Source organism: Tiliqua scincoides, chromosome 9 (genome assembly GCF_035046505.1).
Source record: "Tiliqua scincoides isolate rTilSci1 chromosome 9, rTilSci1.hap2, whole genome shotgun sequence".
Taxonomy (NCBI): Eukaryota; Metazoa; Chordata; class Lepidosauria; order Squamata; family Scincidae; genus Tiliqua; species Tiliqua scincoides.
The window spans coordinates 30,868,670-30,890,852 of NC_089829.1; the positions used below are offsets into that span (position 1 = coordinate 30,868,670).

General features: G+C 44.6%; 1 protein-coding gene and 1 pseudogene across 2 annotated transcripts; one reads left to right on the plus strand and one right to left on the minus strand.

Annotated features, from left to right (window-relative positions):
- Window positions 1–228: 228 nt before the first annotated feature.
- On the plus strand, window positions 229–21,813 carry SALL1 (spalt like transcription factor 1). 2 transcript variants are annotated; one of them, XM_066637515.1, is made up of 3 exons: window positions 229–312; window positions 11,840–15,258; window positions 20,415–21,813. In XM_066637515.1, the coding sequence occupies exons 1-3, from the start codon at window positions 237–239 to the stop codon at window positions 20,853–20,855; spliced, it is 3,936 nt and encodes a 1,311-aa protein (XP_066493612.1). In that variant the 5' UTR covers window positions 229–236; the 3' UTR covers window positions 20,856–21,813. The 2 variants fall into 2 exon arrangements, with proteins under 2 accessions (XP_066493612.1, XP_066493613.1); XM_066637516.1 differs by lacking the exon at window positions 229–312 and adding an exon at window positions 861–1,138.
- On the minus strand, window positions 11,550–11,666 carry LOC136660852 (5S ribosomal RNA; annotated as a pseudogene).
- Window positions 21,814–22,183: the final 370 nt, after the last annotated feature.

The window sequence follows — 22,183 nt, forward strand, 5'->3', positions numbered from 1 at the left end:
GTGCCAATCGCCTTTCAAAGAGCCCCCTGTATGATTAATCGCAATGCATTATTGATAATCACAATTATAGCAGGACACATGCGCGATGCGCTGAGGATCGGGCTGGCTGGGAGGAGAGGAGGGAGGGGAGAGAGGAGGAGGAGAGGCGAAGGGGGGGGCACCCTCGATTTCCGTAATTTGGAGAAGATTTTTTTTGGGCAATTTTTTATTCTGTCCCAGCTGATGTTGGAGCTAGCATGTCGCGGAGGAAGCAGGCGAAGCCCCAGCACTTCCAGTCCGACCCCGAGCTGGCCTCGAGATCTCAGCGCAATGGTGAGTTTGGAGCTGGAGGAGGAGGAGGAGGAAGAAGGGGGGGTGAGGCTGCGTGTGTGGGGCTGGCGATCTCTCTCTCTCTCTCTCTTTTTTTAAAGAGAGATCCCTTTGGCTCCAGATCTGCCTGGCTTCCAACACCTTGGGAAGCCAAGTCCCACACACACAGGGGGGACACACACAGACCCACACAAGATCTCCCCAAACTCGTGCCACAAACTTACCTTGGGAGGGGAGGGAGATGGACTGAAAGCAACCCAGGCGGGGAGGAAAAGGGAGGTCGCTTTAAAAGTTGGATCAGCTGGAGTTGGGCTGCTTGTTGACGGTTCGGTTCCCGGGCTCTTCCCATTGGCTTTTGGCTGGAGTTTTCTGGCTCTCGCCCTCCCTTCTCTCTGGATCTTTCCCTCGCTTGATCTTTTTCGATCTGGCACAAGCTGAGACCGGATCTCTCTCCATTAACCACCTCCCCCCCTCCGCCTCCCTTTAACACACACGCACGCAGCACTCACACGTTCTTGGAAGCTGGGGGGCGAGTGGGTGTGTTGGAAAGGGGGACGGTGCGGGACTCTGCAGCCAGGAGCCCTCCCAGGAATGCAGCTGACCAGGCCCGATCCTGAAGGGCAAAGGAGAGCTGGAAGCTAAAGCCACTTTGGGGGGATTCTCTGGAGGTGGCGATCTCCCTTCGCCTGGTTCCAGACTTGACTGCCGGGGCTGCGCTGGAGAGCCCCAGCTTCTGCCTGCCCCCCTTGAATTGGGGAGAAAGAGGGAGGCTTCCAGCTCTGGGCAGGAACAGAAAAGCGTCCCTCCGGCTCCCGGCTGGCCTTGATGGGTGAGTGAGCGAGTGAGATCTCCGTCCCTGCCCGGCGCGCTGACTCCTCTTGCCCACTTCGCGTGGCATCTGTGGGACCCGGGATCTTCTCCCCGACGGGCCGCTTCCCCCCGGCTCCTGTGCCGTCCTTTTACCTGCATCTTCATCTCTCCCCCCCCCCCTTATGCTTCTGGTTGTGCCTGGGCTAGGGAGGGTGCGAGGACATCTGTGCGCCTCGGGAACTTAGGCTATCGTGGGAGACGGAGACCTTAAAAAGGGGTGTGTGTGGAAGATCGCGTGGTCTGCCTTTAGACGATGGGGTGTGTGTATGGGGGGGGCAAAAAGCAGTTCAGCTGACCCAGATCTCTCAAGGCTGCGGGAGGGGAGGGTCCGCATTAGGTTTTCGCTTCTACCTGCGCGTGTTCAAACCCTCATGATGGTTGGGTGGAAATTTTGGGACGGGGAATATTTGGAGTGGGGGGAGCTAGGCAAGTATAGAGGCCTGTTCTTGAAAGGGGGGGGTCCACCGATCGGCAGAAGGGAGGGGGGCTACTGCAGAAGTAAGTAAAAGAGTTTCAAGCCATGTCAATTTCACCAGCGGGCAGGAAGATCCTCAGCAGATCTTCCTTCCAAGTAAACCCTACCGAGTTTGCTGGGACCTGCTCTCTTGTAAACATGCATCTATAATCTTTTTTTTTTTTTTTACCTCCTTGCATTTCTGCAGGATTTTCCTGAGTTTGCATGTGCCTGAACCCAGAGGGGTAATGTGCGCAGGTGTGTCATGTAAAATGTGGCATCGTAGGAAAAGTTAAGGCTGGTTTAACGGAGATCCAAAGTGAGTGTGGGTGGGTTTTTTTCCCCTTCCCCCCCCCTTGCTTTTTGGTTTGAAAATAAGGTGTTGCAGAATGAGAGAGAAGGTAGGCAGAAGTGATTGGGGCAAGTCTTCTGTTCTGAAGTGTAGCGGTCCTGCTACTTCGGGGTCTGTCTGAGATAGCTGGCTGCTAAACTTCACCAAAAGATTATCTTGCATCCATAGGAGCCCCAAAGAATCGCGTGGCCTGCAGTGACTGTTTGTGAAGGTCTTCATTTCAGTCCTAGTTCATTTCAGTCCTAGTTCTGCAGATGGTCTGCTCCATCTCCTCAAACTCCCCCACTTTTTTCTCTCCTCCCCCCCACTTGTGTGTGTGTTACACACACACACACACAAACACTCAGCCTGCTTCCAAAATGAACAAACTCCTGTCCCTCTTGCAAGATTTGGCCTAGAGAGGTTGACATGCATGGCTGCTCTAAATCACCAGCACAAGCTGTACCTCTCCTGGCCATCCTATTTTACCCCCCCCCATCATTAAAGTAGCAACCAACAAAGTCCCCTCTAGCCCCCAAACTAACTTCTCCCCACCACACTGATTCAGATAGCTGGTGAGGAGGGTTTGGTGGGGGAGCACAGAAGTTCTCTGCTCTGTCCTTTTCATGCCAGCTTTCTGCCACTACCCCAAAGCCCCCATATCCCCTTCCCTACTCCCCTCCTCTTTGTCCTTAGGCTTAGAAAAGTTTGGGCACACACTGAGTTACCTTAAGGAAGAGTCTAGCAAGTAAGCTCTGCTCTTTAAAAAAACAAACAAAACCTCTCTTCTTTGCTTTGTATAAGGCATATTTTTGCTTTTTTAAAAAAATTAACTCTTTTTTCTCAGTTTTCATGAATATTTGACAAGCATATGGATTACTGTAAGGAAACTTTTAAATATCTTTTTTAGCATTTGACAGTGCTGATGCCCCACTGCTATATTCTCTAAATCTTTCTCCCCAGAAATAGCCCTTCAAAAATACAATATAGGTATCTTAACCTTTTTTGCACCTCCAATCCCAGACTTAAATTTCATAATACTCTTCAGTTGCTTCCTCTTTGTGTTGTTCAATCTGCAAAAGTTCTAACAAAAGAATTCTTGGTTTTCGAAGAGAAGGAAGGGATAAGTTTCTTTCCTTTTACCTTGCTGATTGGAATCGAGTAATTGTCTGTTCTATACCCCAAAGTATTTTTTTGTTTGTTTTCAAATCTAATTTCTTGAGACTTTCTTTCCCCTCCGCCACCCTTCCATTAGGTTAAAGCATCTTCAACTTGTTAACAGGAAGGCAGAGCAAGCTTTCTCCCCCTCCCTAGGCTTTTGATCCCTTTTTTGCTTGTCACCTCCAAAAGCAGGGTGAGAAAAGAATTTGATCTAAAGAATTTTCATGCCTGTTGCTACCTTGATGTGCTTAAAAGAAGCAGATTTCATCAAAACACAATGATAGGAAGGAGATTGTCAGCTCAGTTGCCTTGGCAGTAGTGGACTTAAATTAACACAGTGAAATAAAATGTAAAGATCAACTTTTAAAATGCTGTTTCATTGTTCTGAGGGGGGGGGGATAGTCGAGGGTTAGGTACCCTTGGCATTTTATTTGTCTTTCTTTCCCCCTCCTTTACCAGTAATGGATTTAGGTTATGACTCTCTTACATGCTTGGACAATAAGTTGACTAAGTTTGCCTGCAGGCTGTGTTTTGTAATAGTGTTAACGGGATTGAGTATGTTGTAGTAATATTGGTATACAACGAATCTACTTAAGCCCTCAGTCCAAAGACAGTTTGTCTTCCTGCTTGAGCTACAGTTTGGTAACATTTATATGCCCCCAATACTCTGATGCCCAGACATACACTTGAATTGAAATTGGGTAGGGCAGTTAAACGCAACAAATTTCAATGTGTATCTGTCTCTGTTAAATGCTGCAAAAATCAAAATTATATTTCATAGAAGCTTATTTTTAAATGTTCTAGAAATACCCAATTTTGTGTGTCTGTTAGTAATTTTGGTTCTAAAATTCTGGTTTATGGTGTTCTTTGGCCTGCAGTCGAGTTGGTAATGAAACCTTCGTCTTTCCCTGGCATATCTCACTATCTATTTTCAGGGCTTAGATCGTGTAGCTTGCCTCTGAAGATTTGCTATTATGAATGTTTGTGTTTTTTTTTGGGGGGGGGGGAATAACTTTCTTTGTTACATGGGAAAGAATTGATTTATAATCCATTCTGCTTGCCTGTACCACCAAAAACTTAGGGCGCTAGTGAACATGCCACACAAGAGAGCCTTAGATGCAAAGTGTATTCAACAAGTCACTGATTTGTGAAAAGATGGTCTCTTACAATTAAACCCAAGTTGCTGTAGTGTTTTAGCTATAGGCTGAGTTGGGGGTTGTTGGGTATGTATGTGTGTGTTTGCGTCATGTTTAAGGCTAATGGCCTAATCTTGGTGCAGGGGCAGATGTCTGGAATGGGATTCAACTCTTTGCTAAGATTGTAGCAGAAAAGTAACCCAGAGAGCACAATACGTTTATATAGAACTCCCTTTTGGTCTTAGAAAAACAAACTTGGAAATTGAATATTGAAATATCTGCTTTGATTTTCTATGTGGTTAACATGCATTGTCTCAGTTATCATTAATTATAGTTTTAATTAACACTTGGAAATTGAGTTTTGCAAGGCCTGTTTTCATTTCTTTAGGTATTTCTTCAGAAGACTGAACTGTAGAATTATTTGAACTCTGGATCTAATCCAATCTATCTGCATGTCCAAGTCTTGTGTGTGTGTGTGTGTGTGTGTGTGTGTGTGTGCACGCACACGCACGCCAGGTATGGAAGTTTTTTTCCCAGTGCAGCTTTTTCTGATAAAAGTCAGGGATCTTAACCATCCCTCAACTATTTTTTTTTTTAAACTGAGAAGTAAATCTCAATAAAATAAATGGCACTTGTTCAAGTATAGATGTTTTAAGATTGGGGCATGTCAGTTTCAGTGATAGGATATCAGGAATCCAGATGCAGTACTATATCCCACATTTTTTGAGGTTGTGCCTTGCGCTCACATGTGGCTAATCTCAGTTTTGTGCAATCTTCTCCAAAGTGGCTGTTTCTACAACAACAACAAAAAATTCTTGTTTACGCTCCTGGCTGTTGCATTCAGGAAGATTCTTTTTTGATAGAAAAGAGTGGAGATCCTCTCAAGTGTGGAAACCTTGTTTTATCACTGTGGCAAATCCAATCAGCTGTTGGAGGGGGGGGGAGAATGCAGTAAATGGATACAAAGAGGGGTTGGTAGGAAGAACCCTTGGATAATTACTGGTTAAAGGCAACCTCCACGGAGGACCCTGATCAATGGCTCCTGCGGTTCCCTCCCCCCCCCACACACACACATAAGCTGTACCACGGTACCCCAAATCTTTTGCAAAATGAAAAGTCGGGTTGTGTCGGTGTGACATGGGCTGCTTAGAAAGCGAAATGGCCAGGGAGTGAAATTGGCGGAGTGATGTGGAGGGGAAAACCGAAATGTTCAGCTGTTTTAACCTTTGCCAACCTCCTTCCAGCCAAAGGTGACAGAGTTCAGATCACAATATGCCGTTCCAATATCTTGCCAGTGACCCTCAAATAGAGTCTTACCAGTCGCTTAGCAGGAAGTGGGTAGTTTATTTTCGCTTTCCCTTATCAGCTTTGCTTCTTTTGCTAACCCTTATTCCCCTGTCACCCCTCAGATGCCAGACCCCCAAAGAGGAGATTGACAGACGATTTCCACAGCTCTCCCACCCCCTTGCTCCACTCCGAACAGGGATTTGGTTTCTTGTTCCTTTGCCAATGTTTATGTAGCCAACGTTGAGATATAACCTTTTTTCCTCTGGTTGGTCACTGGAACCGCACTTCAACTTTTTGGGAGATACAGCTGCAAGTGGAACCCCACCTAGTGTTCGTTTTGATTCATCCACAGCAGAGTGCTTGGTCGTTCTTAAAGTATCTATTCGGCTGGTTTGAGGCTTGTTTTTAGATTTAGCCTGCATTTGAGTTTGCTGTCCCTTGGTATATTGGAACACCAGCAAAAACTAATCTTCTCTGGCAGATTTCAAATGGATCTCAATAGCTGATCATCAATTTTCTAGTTCTGAGATATGGAAATATAGCTGGATGAATATGTAAAGTTCATAAATGACTTTTTCTAAACACTTTGGAACCAATGTCTAAAGATTAATGCAGCAGGGAATTTAAATGAAAAGTTCCTTTTAAAAAAGTGTGTAAATGTGTGTATGCGGGTCCCCGCATGCACAACCTTCCAGAGAGGTCACAGTGTTAATCTTTTGCAGCAAAACTGGCAAAGTCTTGTGGCACCTTACAGACCGGCCCACTGAAGATTCTGTGGATGGCAGTCCACTTCAACAGATCCATGAAATGAAATCCTCAGTGGGCAGGTATATAAACACACATGGAGAGAAAGAGAGGTGTATGTTCACCCAGGTTTGCGCATAGAAAAAAATCATGGCTGTTACAGTAAGTTATGGGAAGATAAAGTGATGCATTTCAAAGAATATCACTGAGAGTTTTTCTGTTTGCAAAAGGCCCTTTCTTTTTAGGTTTCCTTCCTATGCAGATGGGGTGGATGTGTGTTTGTGTCGCCCCACATATCTTGTAAAAACTGAGAGATTAGAATAAGGACCCAAAATGTTCATCAGAGCTTATGCATCTTGGACAGTTTACATTCCGTTTTCCAAAGAGTTTTGGAAAGAGTTTCAGTTTTGGAAAGGGAGTTGGTGTGAAAACCATTTAGAATTGTCACAGTTCTTAAGGACCTGCACTGTACCAGAAATCCAGCAGCAGATTGGAGGCTGTAGGCCTTACAGTACAAGATTTCCTAGGCTGAGTTTTTTTTTTCACTTTTAAAGAGATCGTACTAGTAAAAAAAAAGGGTTTTTCCCCTCCCTCTTTTTTCCTTCAGAAGTGCTTGTTGCAGATATCTGCAGTTTTTGTTTTTTAAAACAAAAGCAGAAACCTTGCTATAAAGTGATAGATTCAATCGCATTGGCTAATCATGTTTCCAATTACTATTATTAAAAAGCCATTATGGAGACACCTTGTAAGTTTGCAAATGTGGCTGAGCTCTAGGGGAGGTAGCTAGAAGCTGTATTTATGCTGGATCCTTCTGGAAGTTCCAAACTCTGTCTGTGTGTGTTTGTGTGTGTTTTTCCAATTCACCTTAGAAGCAATCGTAATTTTAGGTTATTCCTGGACAGTGTGTGTTTTGTTTTCCCTGTTTATGCCAAATAGCGGTGAGAGCAGATGACACTAAAATGAACTGTGTGCATTTAGAATTTCTAACATCCAGTCTAGTAACAAAAATAAATTCAGATTTAAAGTGGTTGGGAGAATAAGTTATGTCTTTTGGAAAAGCTCTTGGAAGACATTTCATTTTTGTTTTTGCACTTTCATTGGCCCTTGAAATGTAGTGCATTCTGCTTCTTGTTCCGTAGTGCCACTGAAATCTTAATTTCATACTGCACAATTTATTGTGCATATAGCCAGGCCTAAAATTCCATAGAAAGTATGGTGGATATTGCAGGACAATCTAGCATCTGTTTATCGCAAAGCTTTTGTATCAGACTTCCAGTACAGAAAAGCAGTAGGCAAGTAAATAAGTAACAGGATCCTTTTGTAAACCTGGATGATAATGTCCTATTGTAAGGACCAGGCGAGAGAATTAGGACAGGTTTAATTTTTGGTGCAGGAGTGTTAAATATTTGAAGCCACTTCATTGTAATGTGTGTAATTCATCACTCGTTTTTCTGATTTCCTCTTGCTAGTTATTTAGTTTTGAATCTGTCATTATTTGTCTAAGCACAGCTGACCAAGCAAAACTGTGTTTTAAAGTGGGCTTTATGTTTTGATAAATGCGATCTGGTTGAAAAGTATTTTCGACTGAATGCAAAGCTTAATAGAACATGCTGACATAATAGTTTTAATGCATTTTGTTGGAAATGTGTGAACAAACAGAATAGCTTTTGTTCCTTCATAATTGGCTGTAAAAGTAGATGGCAACATAATCATTACATATGGAAATGTGAAAAGAGAAAGAGGGATAACATTTCTCTTTGGCTATATTCAGAATTGGATTTCCTGGTTTAAAAGAAGCAGCTCAAATGGAGGCATCGTTTGAAATGGGTTGTCAAAATACAGTGCTTCAAATGAAATCTTTGTCATGTGTTAAGATATTTATCCCAAGTTTAAACAATGGGGGGGGGGAGTATAGCACTGTATGCAAATGGGTCATGTTTTAATATTTGATCTTATTGTTCTATGGCTGCAAAGTATTGAAAACCTCAGTCATATGTACTAAAATTTGCCTAGAGGCAAGGTGATCTAAAAGATCTTTTAGATTGATTCCTAGTTATGATGTCTATCATGTACAATATATAGTTGACTTTTCTGTTCATTTAAAAACTGAGGGGGCATCCTTTTTTAAAATTCATCCTATGACCCTGATGTTGCATAGGAGATATACATCCTGAAGGCAGTTAATGCCCTCTTCTGTGTAAATTTGAAACTGTTAGGAGTATTGGTTGTTTCAGAAGAGAGCGAAATCTGGGGTTTGTTGTCCCCCCCCCAATCTTGGTGGATTCAATAGCTGTTTAAACTTGGATCAGTTTTAACTTGTAAAAGCAAATCATTCTCTCTCTCTCTCCTTGTCCTCCCAAGAACTTTTTAATGTTCGTTTTTCTTCTGAGATTTAATTTGGAAGTCATGGAAACTACCTATTATCTGATTTTAGTGTTGCAGCAAAACAGGCAGGGAGGTAATCCTAGTGAATTAAATGGCCCTTCTCTCCCCCCCCCCATGGCTTTCTAAGTTGACCACACACAATTTGTACAACAGAATTTTGTGTCCTCCATGCTGAGAAAACAATAGGGAGCCATCCTTCCCTTTGAATAAGATCAGCTAGTTCGAAGTCAAAGAGAGGGGGATTTTTTTTTGTAACATTTAATTTACAAATGGATCTTGGTGATAAGAAAAGGGAGCAACTGGTGATAACAAACATGAAATGAAAGGGTGGTGGTGGTGGTGGTGTGTGTGTGTGTGTGTGTGTTTTCTAATGAAAGGTTCAGAGCTATCTGTTAAACAATTGACAACACTTAAAAGCAAATAGTTCTGATATGCACTCAGACAAGGAAAATTGTATAGGGTTATCAACCTTAACAACCCAGATTGATTTCTTATTGTATAGAAACATTTTCTCTTAACAGCTCATCTTCTCTTTTTTTTCTTTTGATGGGTTTTTTCTTTCCCAGAAATGTAAAGTTTATAATGCTGTTTTTATAGATATGAGGTCATACTCTGATCTAATCTTGGGGGTTGTAAAACTACAATGACTACACCAAGCAGGGAGATCTTGAATATCCACAATGGAGCTACCCAGAGACTCATACTGGTACAAACCGTGGTTGGAACTGGCATTGTAAAAAGCAATTTAACACCCTGATCCTATACACACTTACTTGGAAGTAAGTCCCTAATCATTTAGCCTTGGCTTCCAATTGATGCAGCAATCCTTCCCATGCTTATGGGAAGTAAGTAATGCCATAGAACACAGTAGGGACTTATTTTTTTGGTAAACATCATTTAGGAGAAGGTTGAAATGGTGCTTTGTGGTCTACAGGATTGGACAAAAAAAAAAAACACTTTTGCAGTAAAATTCATAATGCATAGCCAGCTATTTAGGGCTTGTTGAGCAACAGTGGATTTTAAACAACTCTACAATCTTCAACTAAGTATCCTAAGCAGGATTAGGCAACAAATGCTTTATTGTGAAAAAATATGAATATTCTTTGACAGGGGATTTCTCTCTTTTTGTTTTTGTATTCAACAAAGCTTCTAGTTTCAGTGGCATGAACTTTGGAAGTGAAAACCAATCTTTGTTGGCGGATCAGAGCGAACTCGGATCATGTACAGAAACTCAAAAGCATGTTTTGTTTGTTTGCTTGTTCCGTTCATGTCAACCTGAATCTGGAGAGGGGGGGGAATACAGGCTCTCCCCCCCTTCTCCCTTGTCAGCAACTGATTGGGACCTTGAATGACTACAAATTAGTTTAGTGACGGGGCAACTGTCACCAATATCTTTGAATTGGTTGAGGATGAACAAGGTTGACGGGAAACTTGAGAGTCTAATGAGTCCTTCAAATGGTTGATTTGCCATTCGGTGGACAACTAGGCAATAAGGAGTATGAAACATTGGAAATCAATACCTTGCTATGGAATTTCATTATGCCGCGATGTCTTTGGTTCATACTATTTTATATTTTGATGGATTATCTGAAGGAAATGATCATCAAAGACATGGGTATTCATAAAACCTCCCCCTTGTACAATCTTAAAAATCAGTCATGGGCAACTTTTGTGAAGTCATATTGATTTTTTTTTTTAAAGTGTGTGTGGCCAATCTCGGGTCTGTTTTGGTGCAGTAGAAGGGTGGGAACCCAGCGGATTGCACTAAAATGACCTGCGGAAGGAAAGAGATACATATGATTTATCTTCTTCCGTAGTTTGTCTGGCCCTATATCTTGCAAGCTAGTTGTTCAAGGGAAAGGGAGGGAGAGTGGTAGGGCTGTTCACACATTATATTATATATGTGTTCATTTTAAAAGACAGTATGGGAACTGGATGCCTCAAATGTTTTGAGTACAGAACACAAGTGCTACTGTATATCTGTTGTGTGAACATCTATATGAGGATGTAGTAAATCCCTCGTGTATACTGCATGCAGCTTTATGTGTGTTTGACTACAATGAGTGACTAGAGCGATAACCTCAAGATGAAAACTTGGCAATCATGTCTACTTGCCATGCCCTCGGTACAGTCGGTGAGAAGCATTGCCTTTTCTTCTCCCCCCCCCCCATCTCCACCCTGCTCAGTCACACATTGCTAAAGGCCCACGCTGATTGCAAAACAAAGGCAGTGTTTTTGTCCTGGTTAAATATATAGCTGAAGAACATGGTTATCCTATAACATGCTATCATGCTTAATAGTTCAGTAGGAACTGAATCCAGCATACACAATTGTGGGCACTACCGCTATATGGTGCATAATGTTTAGATGCCTTTTAGAGTCAAATTGCATCTGTGTTTACTTAATCCCTTCCATAGATTTAACTTCTAGGCATTCAAGACTTTAGAGATCCTGTATATGCCCATTAAAAAAGCTTGGGGAAGCATCAGCAAAATGACAAGTTATTTACCAAGAACAAGTAAATCTGGACTGTACAGGTTGCACAGTGGGCCCTCAGTATCCATGGGGGATCCTTTCCAGGACCCTCCGCAGGTACTGAATTCCACAGATAATTAAACCTGCAGGGGGGCATGGGGGCAAACCAGAAGTGCTTTTTAGAAGCATCTGGGATACCTTTTTGAGGTGCAGGGAGGCCACACACCGGAAGGCCTGCTGGCCATGACTGGAAGGCACTTTGGTCACCCCCAGGAGGTCTCTAAGGCCCTCCAGCCACTGGCTTGGTACCTGTGGCTATTCAAATCCATGGATGCCAAGGCCACAGTTAAAGAAAAATGGTGGTTGGCAACCTTCAGTCTCGAAAGACTATGGTATAAGCCTACAGCACCCGGTATTCCCAGGCGGTCTCCCATCCAAGTACTAACCAGGCCTGACCCTGCTTAGCTTCCGAGATCAGACGAGATTGGGCATGTGCAGGGTAACAGTTAAAGAGGGCCCACTGTAATGGGATGGGTTGGAATGGACACTCTTCTGAGTGAGAAACTTTGAAGAACTCTTGTGGGTATTAACACTGCCCGCACCTTCCCTAGATATTTGTATTGCTTCACAGTTGCTAATCTTGTGATCTCTCTCTTTTGTCTCCACCGCATTGCCTTGATGTTCTAGGAGACACACAGAAGGGTCAAGCACATCGAACCACCAAGGCGAAGGATGCCCACGTCTGTGGCAGGTGCTGTGCTGAGTTTTTTGAACTCTCCGATCTCCTGCAACACAAGAAGAACTGTACGAAAAATCAATTGGTTTTGATTGTGAATGAAACTCCCGTTTCTGCTTCTGAAGCCTTCCCTCCCAGCTCCCCTGCTGATAATCCTGACGAACAGAGGAATGACACGGTTAACAACATGGATCAAGTAGACCACAGCGACCTTTCTGAGCATAACAAACTTGACAAGGAAGAATCTATGGATGTGGAAGCTTCCGGCATTAATAAGAGCACTAGTGGTGCTTCCCAGAATGTCAACAATAGCATTACAAGCAGTAACAGCTCCACCATGGGTACCTCAGCTACAACAACCTCTCTACCTCAAATAGGGGATCTGACAACTCTAGGCAACTTCTCGATGATCAACAGCAACGTCATCATTGAAAACCTTCAGAGCACGAAAGTGGCAGTGGCTCAGTTCTCGCAGGAAGCACGGTGCAATGGCGCCTCGACCAGCAAGCTTGCAGTCCCTGCCCTCATGGAGCAGCTCTTGGCTCTGCAGCAGCAGCAGATCCACCAGTTGCAACTGATAGAGCAAATCCGTCACCAAATATTATTGCTGGCTTCCCAGAATGTGGACCTGCCAACCTCTCCGAGCCCGTCTCAGAGTACTCTGCGAGCATCTGCCAACCCCTTGTCCACGTTAAGTTCCCATTTATCCCAGCAGCTGGCCGCGGCGGCTGGATTGGCACAAAGCCTAGCTAGCCAGTCTGCCAGTATCAGTGGCGTGAAGCAGCTTCCCCCTCTACAGCTACCTCAGAGCAACCCTGGCAACACATTGATTCCATCCAGTAGCGGCTCAACTCCAAATATAAACCTATCGGCGGCAGCAGTTACAACACCGTCCTCCGACAAAGTGGCAACAAGTGCTGGTGGCCCGCAGCTCGGCAATCCGGCAGTGACCGCGTCATCTTCACCAGCTTTTGCAATAAGCAGTTTATTAAGTCCTATAGCGAACCCTCTTCTACCTCAACCCACCCCTAGCAACTCTGTTTTCCCCAGTCCTTTGTCGAGTCTTGGAACACCTGCAGAGGATTTAAGCTCACTGGCTGCTCTGGCCCAGCAGAGGAAAAGTAAGCCACCCAGCGTCGCGGCCTTCGAAACGAAGAGCAATTCCGACGAAGCGTTCTTTAAGCATAAGTGCAGGTTCTGTGCAAAAGTGTTTGGGAGCGACAGTGCCTTGCAGATCCATTTGCGTTCTCACACTGGGGAGAGGCCGTTCAAATGCAACATCTGTGGAAACCGGTTTTCCACCAAGGGGAACTTAAAAGTCCACTTTCAGCGTCATAAAGAGAAATATCCTCACATTCAAATGAACCCCTACCCAGTGCCGGAGCACTTGGACAATATCCCCACCAGTACAGGTATTCCCTATGGAATGTCGATACCGCCGGAGAAACCTGTAACCAGCTGGCTGGACAGCAAGCCAGTGTTATCGACTTTGACGACATCAGTTGGCCTACCACTTCCACCCACAATTCCAAGCTTGACCCCTTTCATCAAAACAGAGGAGCCTCAGCCCATCCCCATCACACATCCTTCGTCTAGCCCCCCCTGTTCTGTCAAAAGTGACTCTGGCTCTGTTGATCCTGCGGGGAAAAACTCAAACGGGCATCTAGTTGACAGGGACATAGGGGTTTTGTTCTCTTCCAGTGGCAAACAGGAAGAAACCACTCAGACGCCTAGCACTTCCACCAGCCTGAACACCAACACAACTTCTCCCGGAGCAGATTCAGGCTCAAACAATGTGGTGACTTTTACCAATCCCCTGATGCCTCTCCTGTCAGAGCAGTTCAAGGCTAAGTTCCCATTTGGAGGCCTTCTGGATGCAACACCAGCCTCTGAGACTTCCAAATTGCAACAGCTGGTGGAAAACATTGACAAAAAGGCAAGCGACCCCAATGAGTGCATCATCTGTCACCGGGTTCTGAGTTGCCAGAGTGCTTTGAAAATGCACTACCGCACCCACACTGGTGAGAGGCCATTCAAGTGCAAAATCTGTGGCCGCGCCTTCACGACCAAAGGCAACTTGAAGACCCATTATAGCGTTCACCGTGCCATGCCCCCGCTGAGAGTACAACATTCCTGCCCCATTTGCCAGAAAAAGTTCACCAATGCTGTCGTACTTCAGCAACACATCCGTATGCACATGGGAGGCCAGATTCCGAACACACCTGTGACAGAAAACTATCCTGAGTCCATGGAGTCCGACACAGGGTCTTTTGATGAGAAGAACTTTGACGATCTGGACAACTTCTCTGATGAGAACATGGAAGACTGTCCTGACAGCAGCGTGCCGGATACACCGAAATCGGCGGACGCATCTCAAGATAGTTTATCTTCTTCCCCACTGCCACCAGAAATGTCAAGTATCGCTGCTTTGGAAAACCAGATGAAAATGATCAATGCGGGGCTCGTGGAGCAGCTCCAAGCAAGCTTAAAGTCTGTAGAGAATGGGTCGGCGGAAGGGGATGTGCTGACAAATGATTCATCATCCGTCGGGGGTGACATGGATAGCCAAAGCGCCGGAAGTCCTGCCATCTCAGAGTCTACCTCTTCCATGCAGGCCTTGTCCCCGTCCAACAGCACGACTGATTACCACAAATCGCCCAGCGTGGAAGAGAAACCAACTAGAACTTTAACCAATGACTTTGCCAATGGTTGGCCCCTGGGCCTTGCAAACGGTGGCGCTTTGGACTTGACATCGGGCCACCCAGAGAAGCTGATTAAGGAAGAGTCCTTGAGCATGTTGTTTCCCTTCCGAGACAGAGGCAAGCTTAAGAATACAGCGTGTGACATTTGTGGCAAGACATTTGCTTGTCAGAGTGCCTTGGACATTCATTACAGAAGTCATACCAAAGAGAGACCATTTATTTGCACAGTCTGCAATCGTGGCTTTTCCACAAAGGGTAATTTGAAGCAGCATATGTTGACACATCAGATGCGAGACCTACCATCACAGCTCTTTGAACCCAATTCCAATCTCGGCCCGACCCAGAACTCTTCTTCGGCGATCCCTGTGAACTCACTTTCCACGCTCATCAAGACCGAGGTCAATGGTTTTATACACGGCTCTCCTCAGGACAGCAAAGAGACATCACCTGGCCTGCTTCCTTTGGGGCCTTTGCCACCTTCAGCCACGTCACCTGTTTTGCTTCCGGCTCTGCCCAGGAGGACGCCAAAGCAGCACTTCTGCAACACGTGTGGGAAAACCTTTTCATCGTCTAGCGCTTTGCAGATTCATGAGAGGACCCACACGGGAGAGAAGCCGTTTGCCTGCACGATATGTGGGAGAGCGTTCACCACAAAAGGAAACCTCAAGGTATGCTTTTGCCCGTATAACATTCAATTGACTGGATTCTGAATTTCGGTTGGCTTTACAGGTTGACCCTCGGTATCTGCGGGGGATCCATTCCCAGGCCCCCCATGGTTACTGAAGCCCACAGATAATGGAATCCGTGGGTGGGGGCCTCCAGACATGTCTGCAAGGTGCTTCTGATTGTATCTAGGAGATCAGGTGAGGGCCTCCAGTGTGGGTCCTACACCTGCGCCGACTCAGATTTGCGAGTGCTGAACCCATAGATGGAGGCTCCACCTATACTTCTGTTGCCCTCTGCATCTGGGTTCGTTGTAGTATTGTGGTAGCTTTGCATTTTACTGCAGCAAAATGCATTACTGGATCTACACCAGCCTTGCACACTGCAGAAACCTATACGTGTGGTGTTAAACTATGATTGGGCTAAGGTATCAAGGCATGTATGTCCTTAGTAATATAGTGTCGTCACCATTCATACGGTTCTGTTAAAGAACTCTGCACATGTAAGAGAACAAATGTCTGCCCTAAAGAGCTTGCAATTGAAATGTGATTTTTGGGGAGACTACAGAAGAAAGGGAATTAAATATAGGTCAAGGTAAAGAAAAAGACGGACACCGGCATATCCATGGTTTCACTTATCCACGGTTCTCAAATTACGCCCCCATTGTGCTCAAATGGGGAGTACCTAGACTAGTAGAGAAATGCTACAGGAGGTGATACTGAGACTGCTGATAGGAAGTTCTCTAGCAGCTACGAGTCTAAGGGCACAATCCTAACCCCCAGATTAGGCAGGCACAAGTCACTTGCGCCGACCCGGGGGTGTAGCAAATGTGCTGTAAGGCACATTTGCGCCAACTCAGGAGTCGGGGAGGCCAGCGCAAGGAGTTGCGCTGGCCTCCCTGCACTGAATCCAGGCCCGGGGTAAGTTTCTGTTGGCTGAGCTCAACCAAGGCAGGTGTGTGGAGAGGGTGGGAAGGTGGGGAAGAGGTGTTTTGGGGAAGGGGAGGGCGGGTGTTCCCGGGGCAGGCAGGGAGCAAGAGGCGGGGCCAGGATGCAGCAGTTATGCTGGATTTTGACCCCATTCCCAGGCTGTGTGGAGTGGCCCCTGGCAGCTCTGTTTTGCTTGGATCTGTGCAACCTTGTCAGGTGGCGCAGATTCAAGTAGACCCATTGGGGCCAGTGCATTGTGACACATGGTAAGGGGATATTTTTCCCTTTGCCTCGAGCTGTGCTGCTTTTGGCCCCAAACTTGCGCTGGATGAAGTGCAGGCCAGTTGGCCGGCCTGCTGCAGCACAAGTTAGGATTGCGCTGTAAGTTCCTGCTGCTTCCTGTTCAAAAACAAAAGGAAGAAAAAAATCTCCCTTTTGCTGGGTTTGCAAATGAAGAGAGGTGAGTCATGAGCAGGACAGGGGTTGAGTAGGGTTCACTGCTAACTGCAGATTCCAGTATCTGTAGCAGCAGAAATGATAACGATCTTCCCCTCCTATGGCTCCCAACTGACTGCTTTCCATTCCTTTAGCATTCTCCTTGCCCCTTTCAGACTAGTCTAAATCCTGCAATGGACTGTTGGTTTGTGATTTACCCCAGGGTGTTCTGAATACTGGCCTGGACTGAGGAATGATTTTATAATCCAGCCACCAGGGGGTTGCACCTTTCATGGAAAAGGTGGGATTTGAAGGTATGCTCACAGAGGTATTCTAGGAAGCAGTTCTTGGCATGGGTGCAGCTATTCACCCTGACACATGTTCATTGGTTTTTCTACATAAAATGTGCATGGCCTATTCCATGTGTGGGCATCAGGAAATCCTGGTCCATGGAGGGCTTCAGGACTTGTTCCTAGATATATGTCTTTCAGACGTAATGGTCCTGTGGCACAAAACACTGATTTAAACCTCGCGATTGCATTTTGCAATGTAAAATGCAAAGTTGCACTGGGACTGCTGAGGACATGATTTAGTAGCTTCTGTCCATGTAATGCACAGCAGGAAGTTGTGCTTTGGGGAAGGATGGTTAGACTTAAGGCACCTGGTGTGTGTTTGAGATTGCACCTTGACTCAAATAATGTGGATGTATAGTGCAGGGTTGAACTGTCTTTCCTCAGACCCTCGACTTCAGTCTTTGAGAAAACAAATCTCTCTCATTGATGCAAAGTTGAAGAGGAAACCTTAGAATAGGAAGGGTGACCAGATGTTATCTTTTTCCAGGACATGTCCTCTTTTTTGCCTCATGTCCTGGAAAAGAACTTCAATGTCCTCCTTTTTCCTGTGAGCGGTCTCTACAGTCAGTGCATAGCCTTCTTGTAATTAATAAATTATATGTAATATAACTTTTAAATTTGATAAGTAATGTAGTGTTTAAATTAATCACATGAAATCAATATACCAGTGCTTTTAGCTTTTATTTTGTCATGTCCTACATTTTTCTTGGATGCCCTACATTTTGGGGTGCCTTGTGCTCTTTTGCGGTTATGACATCTGGCCACCCTGAGAATATGTGTTTGCTCATGAGCCTGCTGGTGGCCTGACCTAGAAAGGCGAAGTTAGGTAGTGCTTCCACCAGTCAGAAGAAATGGGAACTCTACATTCAGCTGATGGGGGTTCTTCATTCAATATCCCTTAAGAAATTTCTCTGTTGCTGAAAGTCTGTGCAGCTTCTCTCCTCTGTCCGTCTCCTGTGCTTGCCCCAAGTGCTCCAATACTCCAATACTCCACTTTGCTCCAATACTAAATGTATATTAAATAGAAACGCATTTTGCACACACTCCTCCTTGTTTAAGAGTTAAAATTTGTGTGCGTAGATGCAAAATTTGATGCACTCTCTAATTAAAGGTAGTCATGAACAGAGCTGAGACTGAGAAATGCCTTCCTACCTGGGTGGGCCCTGAGTTTCACCACCACCACACAAAAACTGTGGACCCAGAGGTGGTCGCAGAGATCAGCAGTAGACCCTCTTAAAAGTCTCAGACCCTTGATAGCTGCCCCAGCAATTCAGATCTCCAGCACTGGCTCTTTTCACAAAGTCTACCATGAATACTGTGCAGCAAAAAACCTTCTCTTTTCAGATGTTTCACATAACCTGCCGTGCAGACCAAGAATCCAACCAAAACCAATTAAAGCTAGATCCATGTTACTGGGCAAACTTTTTTTCTTAGTGGCAGCTACCCCATTCATGGAACACCAGTGGAGCACTTCCAGATGGACCTGGCTCTGTGCATCTTCCTCAAGAGACTGGGATGAGCAATAGGAGAGGAATAGCAACATTTGGACTTTTAGCCTACACACATGAAACCTACACAGTCAATGCAGGATGCTTTTGGCATGTCAAAAAAGGACCTTAACCAATTTTTGCCTGGCCTGCAGTGTGCACGTTTGATCCCTATTGTGTATGTACAGCATTGGGCAGAAATGGCTTAAAGGAGGTTGAAGACAATGCCTGGCATAGGTGCAGAGGGGGCTATTGCATGTGGAAGCCCCATTTAGCTCTGTGATTGGCCAGAGTGTGTGTGGCCACCTTTAGTGAAGTACAGTTGTCCTGACTTAATCCGTTGACTACACATCCGCTGATTTAATCAACTGCAGATTGAAATTAAAAAAAAAAAAAAATCATGTAACCCTGCTGTAGCCACACTTGCCTCCTGCCTGCCCATTTATGCAAGTTTAGGTGGTTTCCTAAGGCTTTTAGGCAGTTTCCATAAACTTAAACTGTGTAAATGCCTAAAGCTTATGGAAACTGGCTAAATTTGCATAAATGGGCAGGCGCGAGGCAAAACCAGGCTGCTGCAAGATAAGTGAACTGAACAGCCGCTGACTTTCTCATTCATGGGGGAGTTCTTGATCCAAACCCCCATGGATAAGCCCATGGTACATTTACAAAAAGTGGTTCATGCCAGGTTGATAGGAGAAGCATAAACAGTTGCATTGTTAGGGTCCAACCAGATGGACTTATTATCAGTCATCTGTGATGTGAATGGAGAAAGTATCTTTTAAAATAGAGACAACCAGTTTCTGTATTTCCAAGGGGGAAAGATGTGGTATTTCTGCAAGGTAACAGTCCAAGGGCTGATGGGGTGTATATTTGCTGTGGGTGGGAAAACACTCCATCTATAATTTTGTTGCTATCTGGTCCCAGTTGCAAAAATGCATGTGTTTGTGTGTTCTTCATTTGTTCTATATATAAAAATTCAGAAGAGCAATGTTGCTTTAAAAAAAAAAAAAGCATTGCCTGTTTCTCTCTCTTGCAACCTGGGGAGGTGGGGGAATTGTCTTTCTCTCGCAAGTGAAACTGTGGATAAAGCTTTTGAATGTAACTTTAACATCTGATATCTATTGCATCTATATCCTGCTTTTCTTCCTTCCTGGAATTCAAGGCAGTGTACACAGGATTCCCAGATAGTCTCCAGGCCAACCACTGACCAGATCCATATCTGCTTAAATTCAGTAAGGTGGTTGTATCATGTGACTTCAGACCACGCTTTAGGCGTGGCAGAGATTGGACAAAATTGGGTTTTGTGGGGAGGTGTGTGAGAGTTAATGGCCAGTGTCTTGTCAGTAGACCATCTTTGCCCTAAATCAGCGGTCTCCAAAGTGGAGACCTCTGTGAGATGGCAGAGGCTTCACCAGTGCGGATGGCACTTACTGTTCTGCCAGGGAGACTCCGCAAAGCATCTTCGTGCACCCCATTCTTAGCTATGTCCAGCTGCTTCTGCCTAGAAATCCAGGCGCATAGCTTACTTAGACATCGGTGGCCAGAAGCAACTGGACACAACAAAGACTGGGGGTGTATGGAGGCACTTAGCAGAGGCTCCCGGGTGGAATGGTAAACACCATGCATGCAGGGAAGAACTTAGGAAGGCACCAGAGTCTGAAGAACCCTGCCTTAGGGCCCAGTCCTATCCAACCTTCCAGTGCCGGTGCAGCCACAATGCAGTCCTGAGAAAAGGGAACAAACATTCCCTTACCTGGAGGATCCCCTCCATGGCTGCAGCCCACCACAGGATGAAGTGCATGTCTCATTGGCATGGTTGCACCAGTGCTAGAAAGTTGGATAGGAGTCTTCCTGGTTAGCTGTGCCACTTAAGAAAAGACTCTGCTCATGCCATTGAAAAGATGTTCTTGACCCACATAAAATAACAAAAGCCACTGCTAACCAGTGTCTCTTTCAGGTTCACATGGGCACGCATATGTGGAACAGCGCACCTGCCCGGCGAGGCAGACGGCTTTCTGTGGATGGCCCCATGACTTTTCTCGGAAGCAATCCTGTAAAATTTCCAGAAATGTTTCCAAAAGATTTGGCTGCAAGGTCGGGAAATGGAGACCCCTCTGGCTTCTGGAATCAATACGCAGCGGCACTCTCCAACGGCTTGGCCATGAAGACGAATGAGATTTCAGTCATTCAAAATGGTGGCATCCCCCCAATTCCTGGAAGCATGGGCAATGGCAGTAGTTCTCCTATTAGTGGCTTGACAGGAAGCCTGGAGAAGCTCCAGAATTCTGAGCCTAACGCGCCTCTAGCTGGTCTGGAGAAAATGGCGAGCAGCGAGAACGGGACTACCTTCCGTTTCACGCATTTTGTGGAAGACGGCAAAGAGATTGTAACAAATTAGGACTGATGTGATGAACGATCCTGCAGAGTATTGCAACCTAAGGTTGTGTGGGGTGGTGTGGTTTTTTTGTTTTGTGTTTTTTTTTATTTTGGCAAATTGACAAAAAGGCTACATTATAAAGACATCCTTTTGTACTTTGTTCGACTTCTAGAGTTATAAAATGGCTTATTTATTAGTGATATAACCTTTTTTTCTGCTTTGCAAACATGCAAGCGTTAACTTTGGTCTCCTGTATTTTGAACTAAATACTAATTGACTAGAGTGCTGTAAACTTGCTGTAACATTTATGGCAACACAAGTCTGTTCAGCTAGATGGTCTCGTTCTGGCATTTAACTTATTTTCTATATCCAGTTTAACATGAACTTTCGGTGGTGATGCAATGCCTCCGTAATACATTTCTCTCTTGCTCGTAACACAAGTCTGTATATGTGTATACTTCAATCCCGCTGGACGTTTTGTCAGCAGATATATTGTTTAATTCTTCAAACAGATTTACACAAAGGATTGAAAAATGGACCATATAAATTTGAACCATTTGAACCTTCACAACGGGCTCAGTTATGGTTTTGGGTTTTGGTTTTTCTAATTTTTTAAAAAATCTTGATTCTAAAATTAAAACGGCTTTAATTTTTTTTTGTAGATTTAACTCTTTTTTTTTCCTCTCTTGAATTGTCCTTTGTATTGTGCTTTTTACTGGAGTCGTCTTAGATGTTAATAAGTTTCTGTACAGTAAATAAGCACGCTGACGATTAGAGGCGATCCAAAAGTGTTTTGGTAGTTGAAAACCTTTTGCCTTGTAGGTATATTCACTATAGGAAAAAAAAGAAAGTGCTGGACTTTTGACAATGCTGCTATATAAAAAAGGCATCTTGATCAACCTTCCATGGACAAATATAGATGCTCTTGTACATATGAGAAATATCGAGTTCATTAAAATGTACATATGTTCCTGATTGAGCTCAAACCCTAGTTCTTGAGCAAGAGAACAAGTATAGTGTTTGTTTATTTTGTATTAGGTATGGAAAAAGAATACTTTGGACTGTTACATGCACTTTCTTGGAAAGCTGAAAGGAAAAAAATAGGTCCAGTTTCTTTTAACATTTAATACTTACTAACAGCAGAGATACTGTAATTTTACGCGAGTAATCAAATACATTTTTTTCAACAGATTAAGTTGGATTTTTGTGTGTGCATGTGTTTTTAAAGTGAGTTGATTCTAGAATTTATCCTTTTGAAGGCACTCTTGTTAAGACAATGGGGAAATTGAGGTGAGAGAGAGTTGCACATATAGGAGCCTACTCCAGACACTGGTCATCGACTAATAGTT

What these genes read in the sequence shown, in the direction of transcription:
- SALL1 (XM_066637515.1), top strand. Translation starts at nt 237, where the DNA reads ATGTCGCGGAGGAAGCAGGCGAAGCCCCAGCACTTCCAGTCCGACCCC. An exon ending in CTCGAGATCTCAGCGCAATG is followed by an intron (nt 313 to 11,839) that starts GTGAGTTTGGAG and finishes TTGATGTTCTAG; the next exon opens with GAGACACACAGAAGGGTCAA. An exon ending in CCACAAAAGGAAACCTCAAG is followed by an intron (nt 15,259 to 20,414) that starts GTATGCTTTTGC and finishes TGTCTCTTTCAG; the next exon opens with GTTCACATGGGCACGCATAT.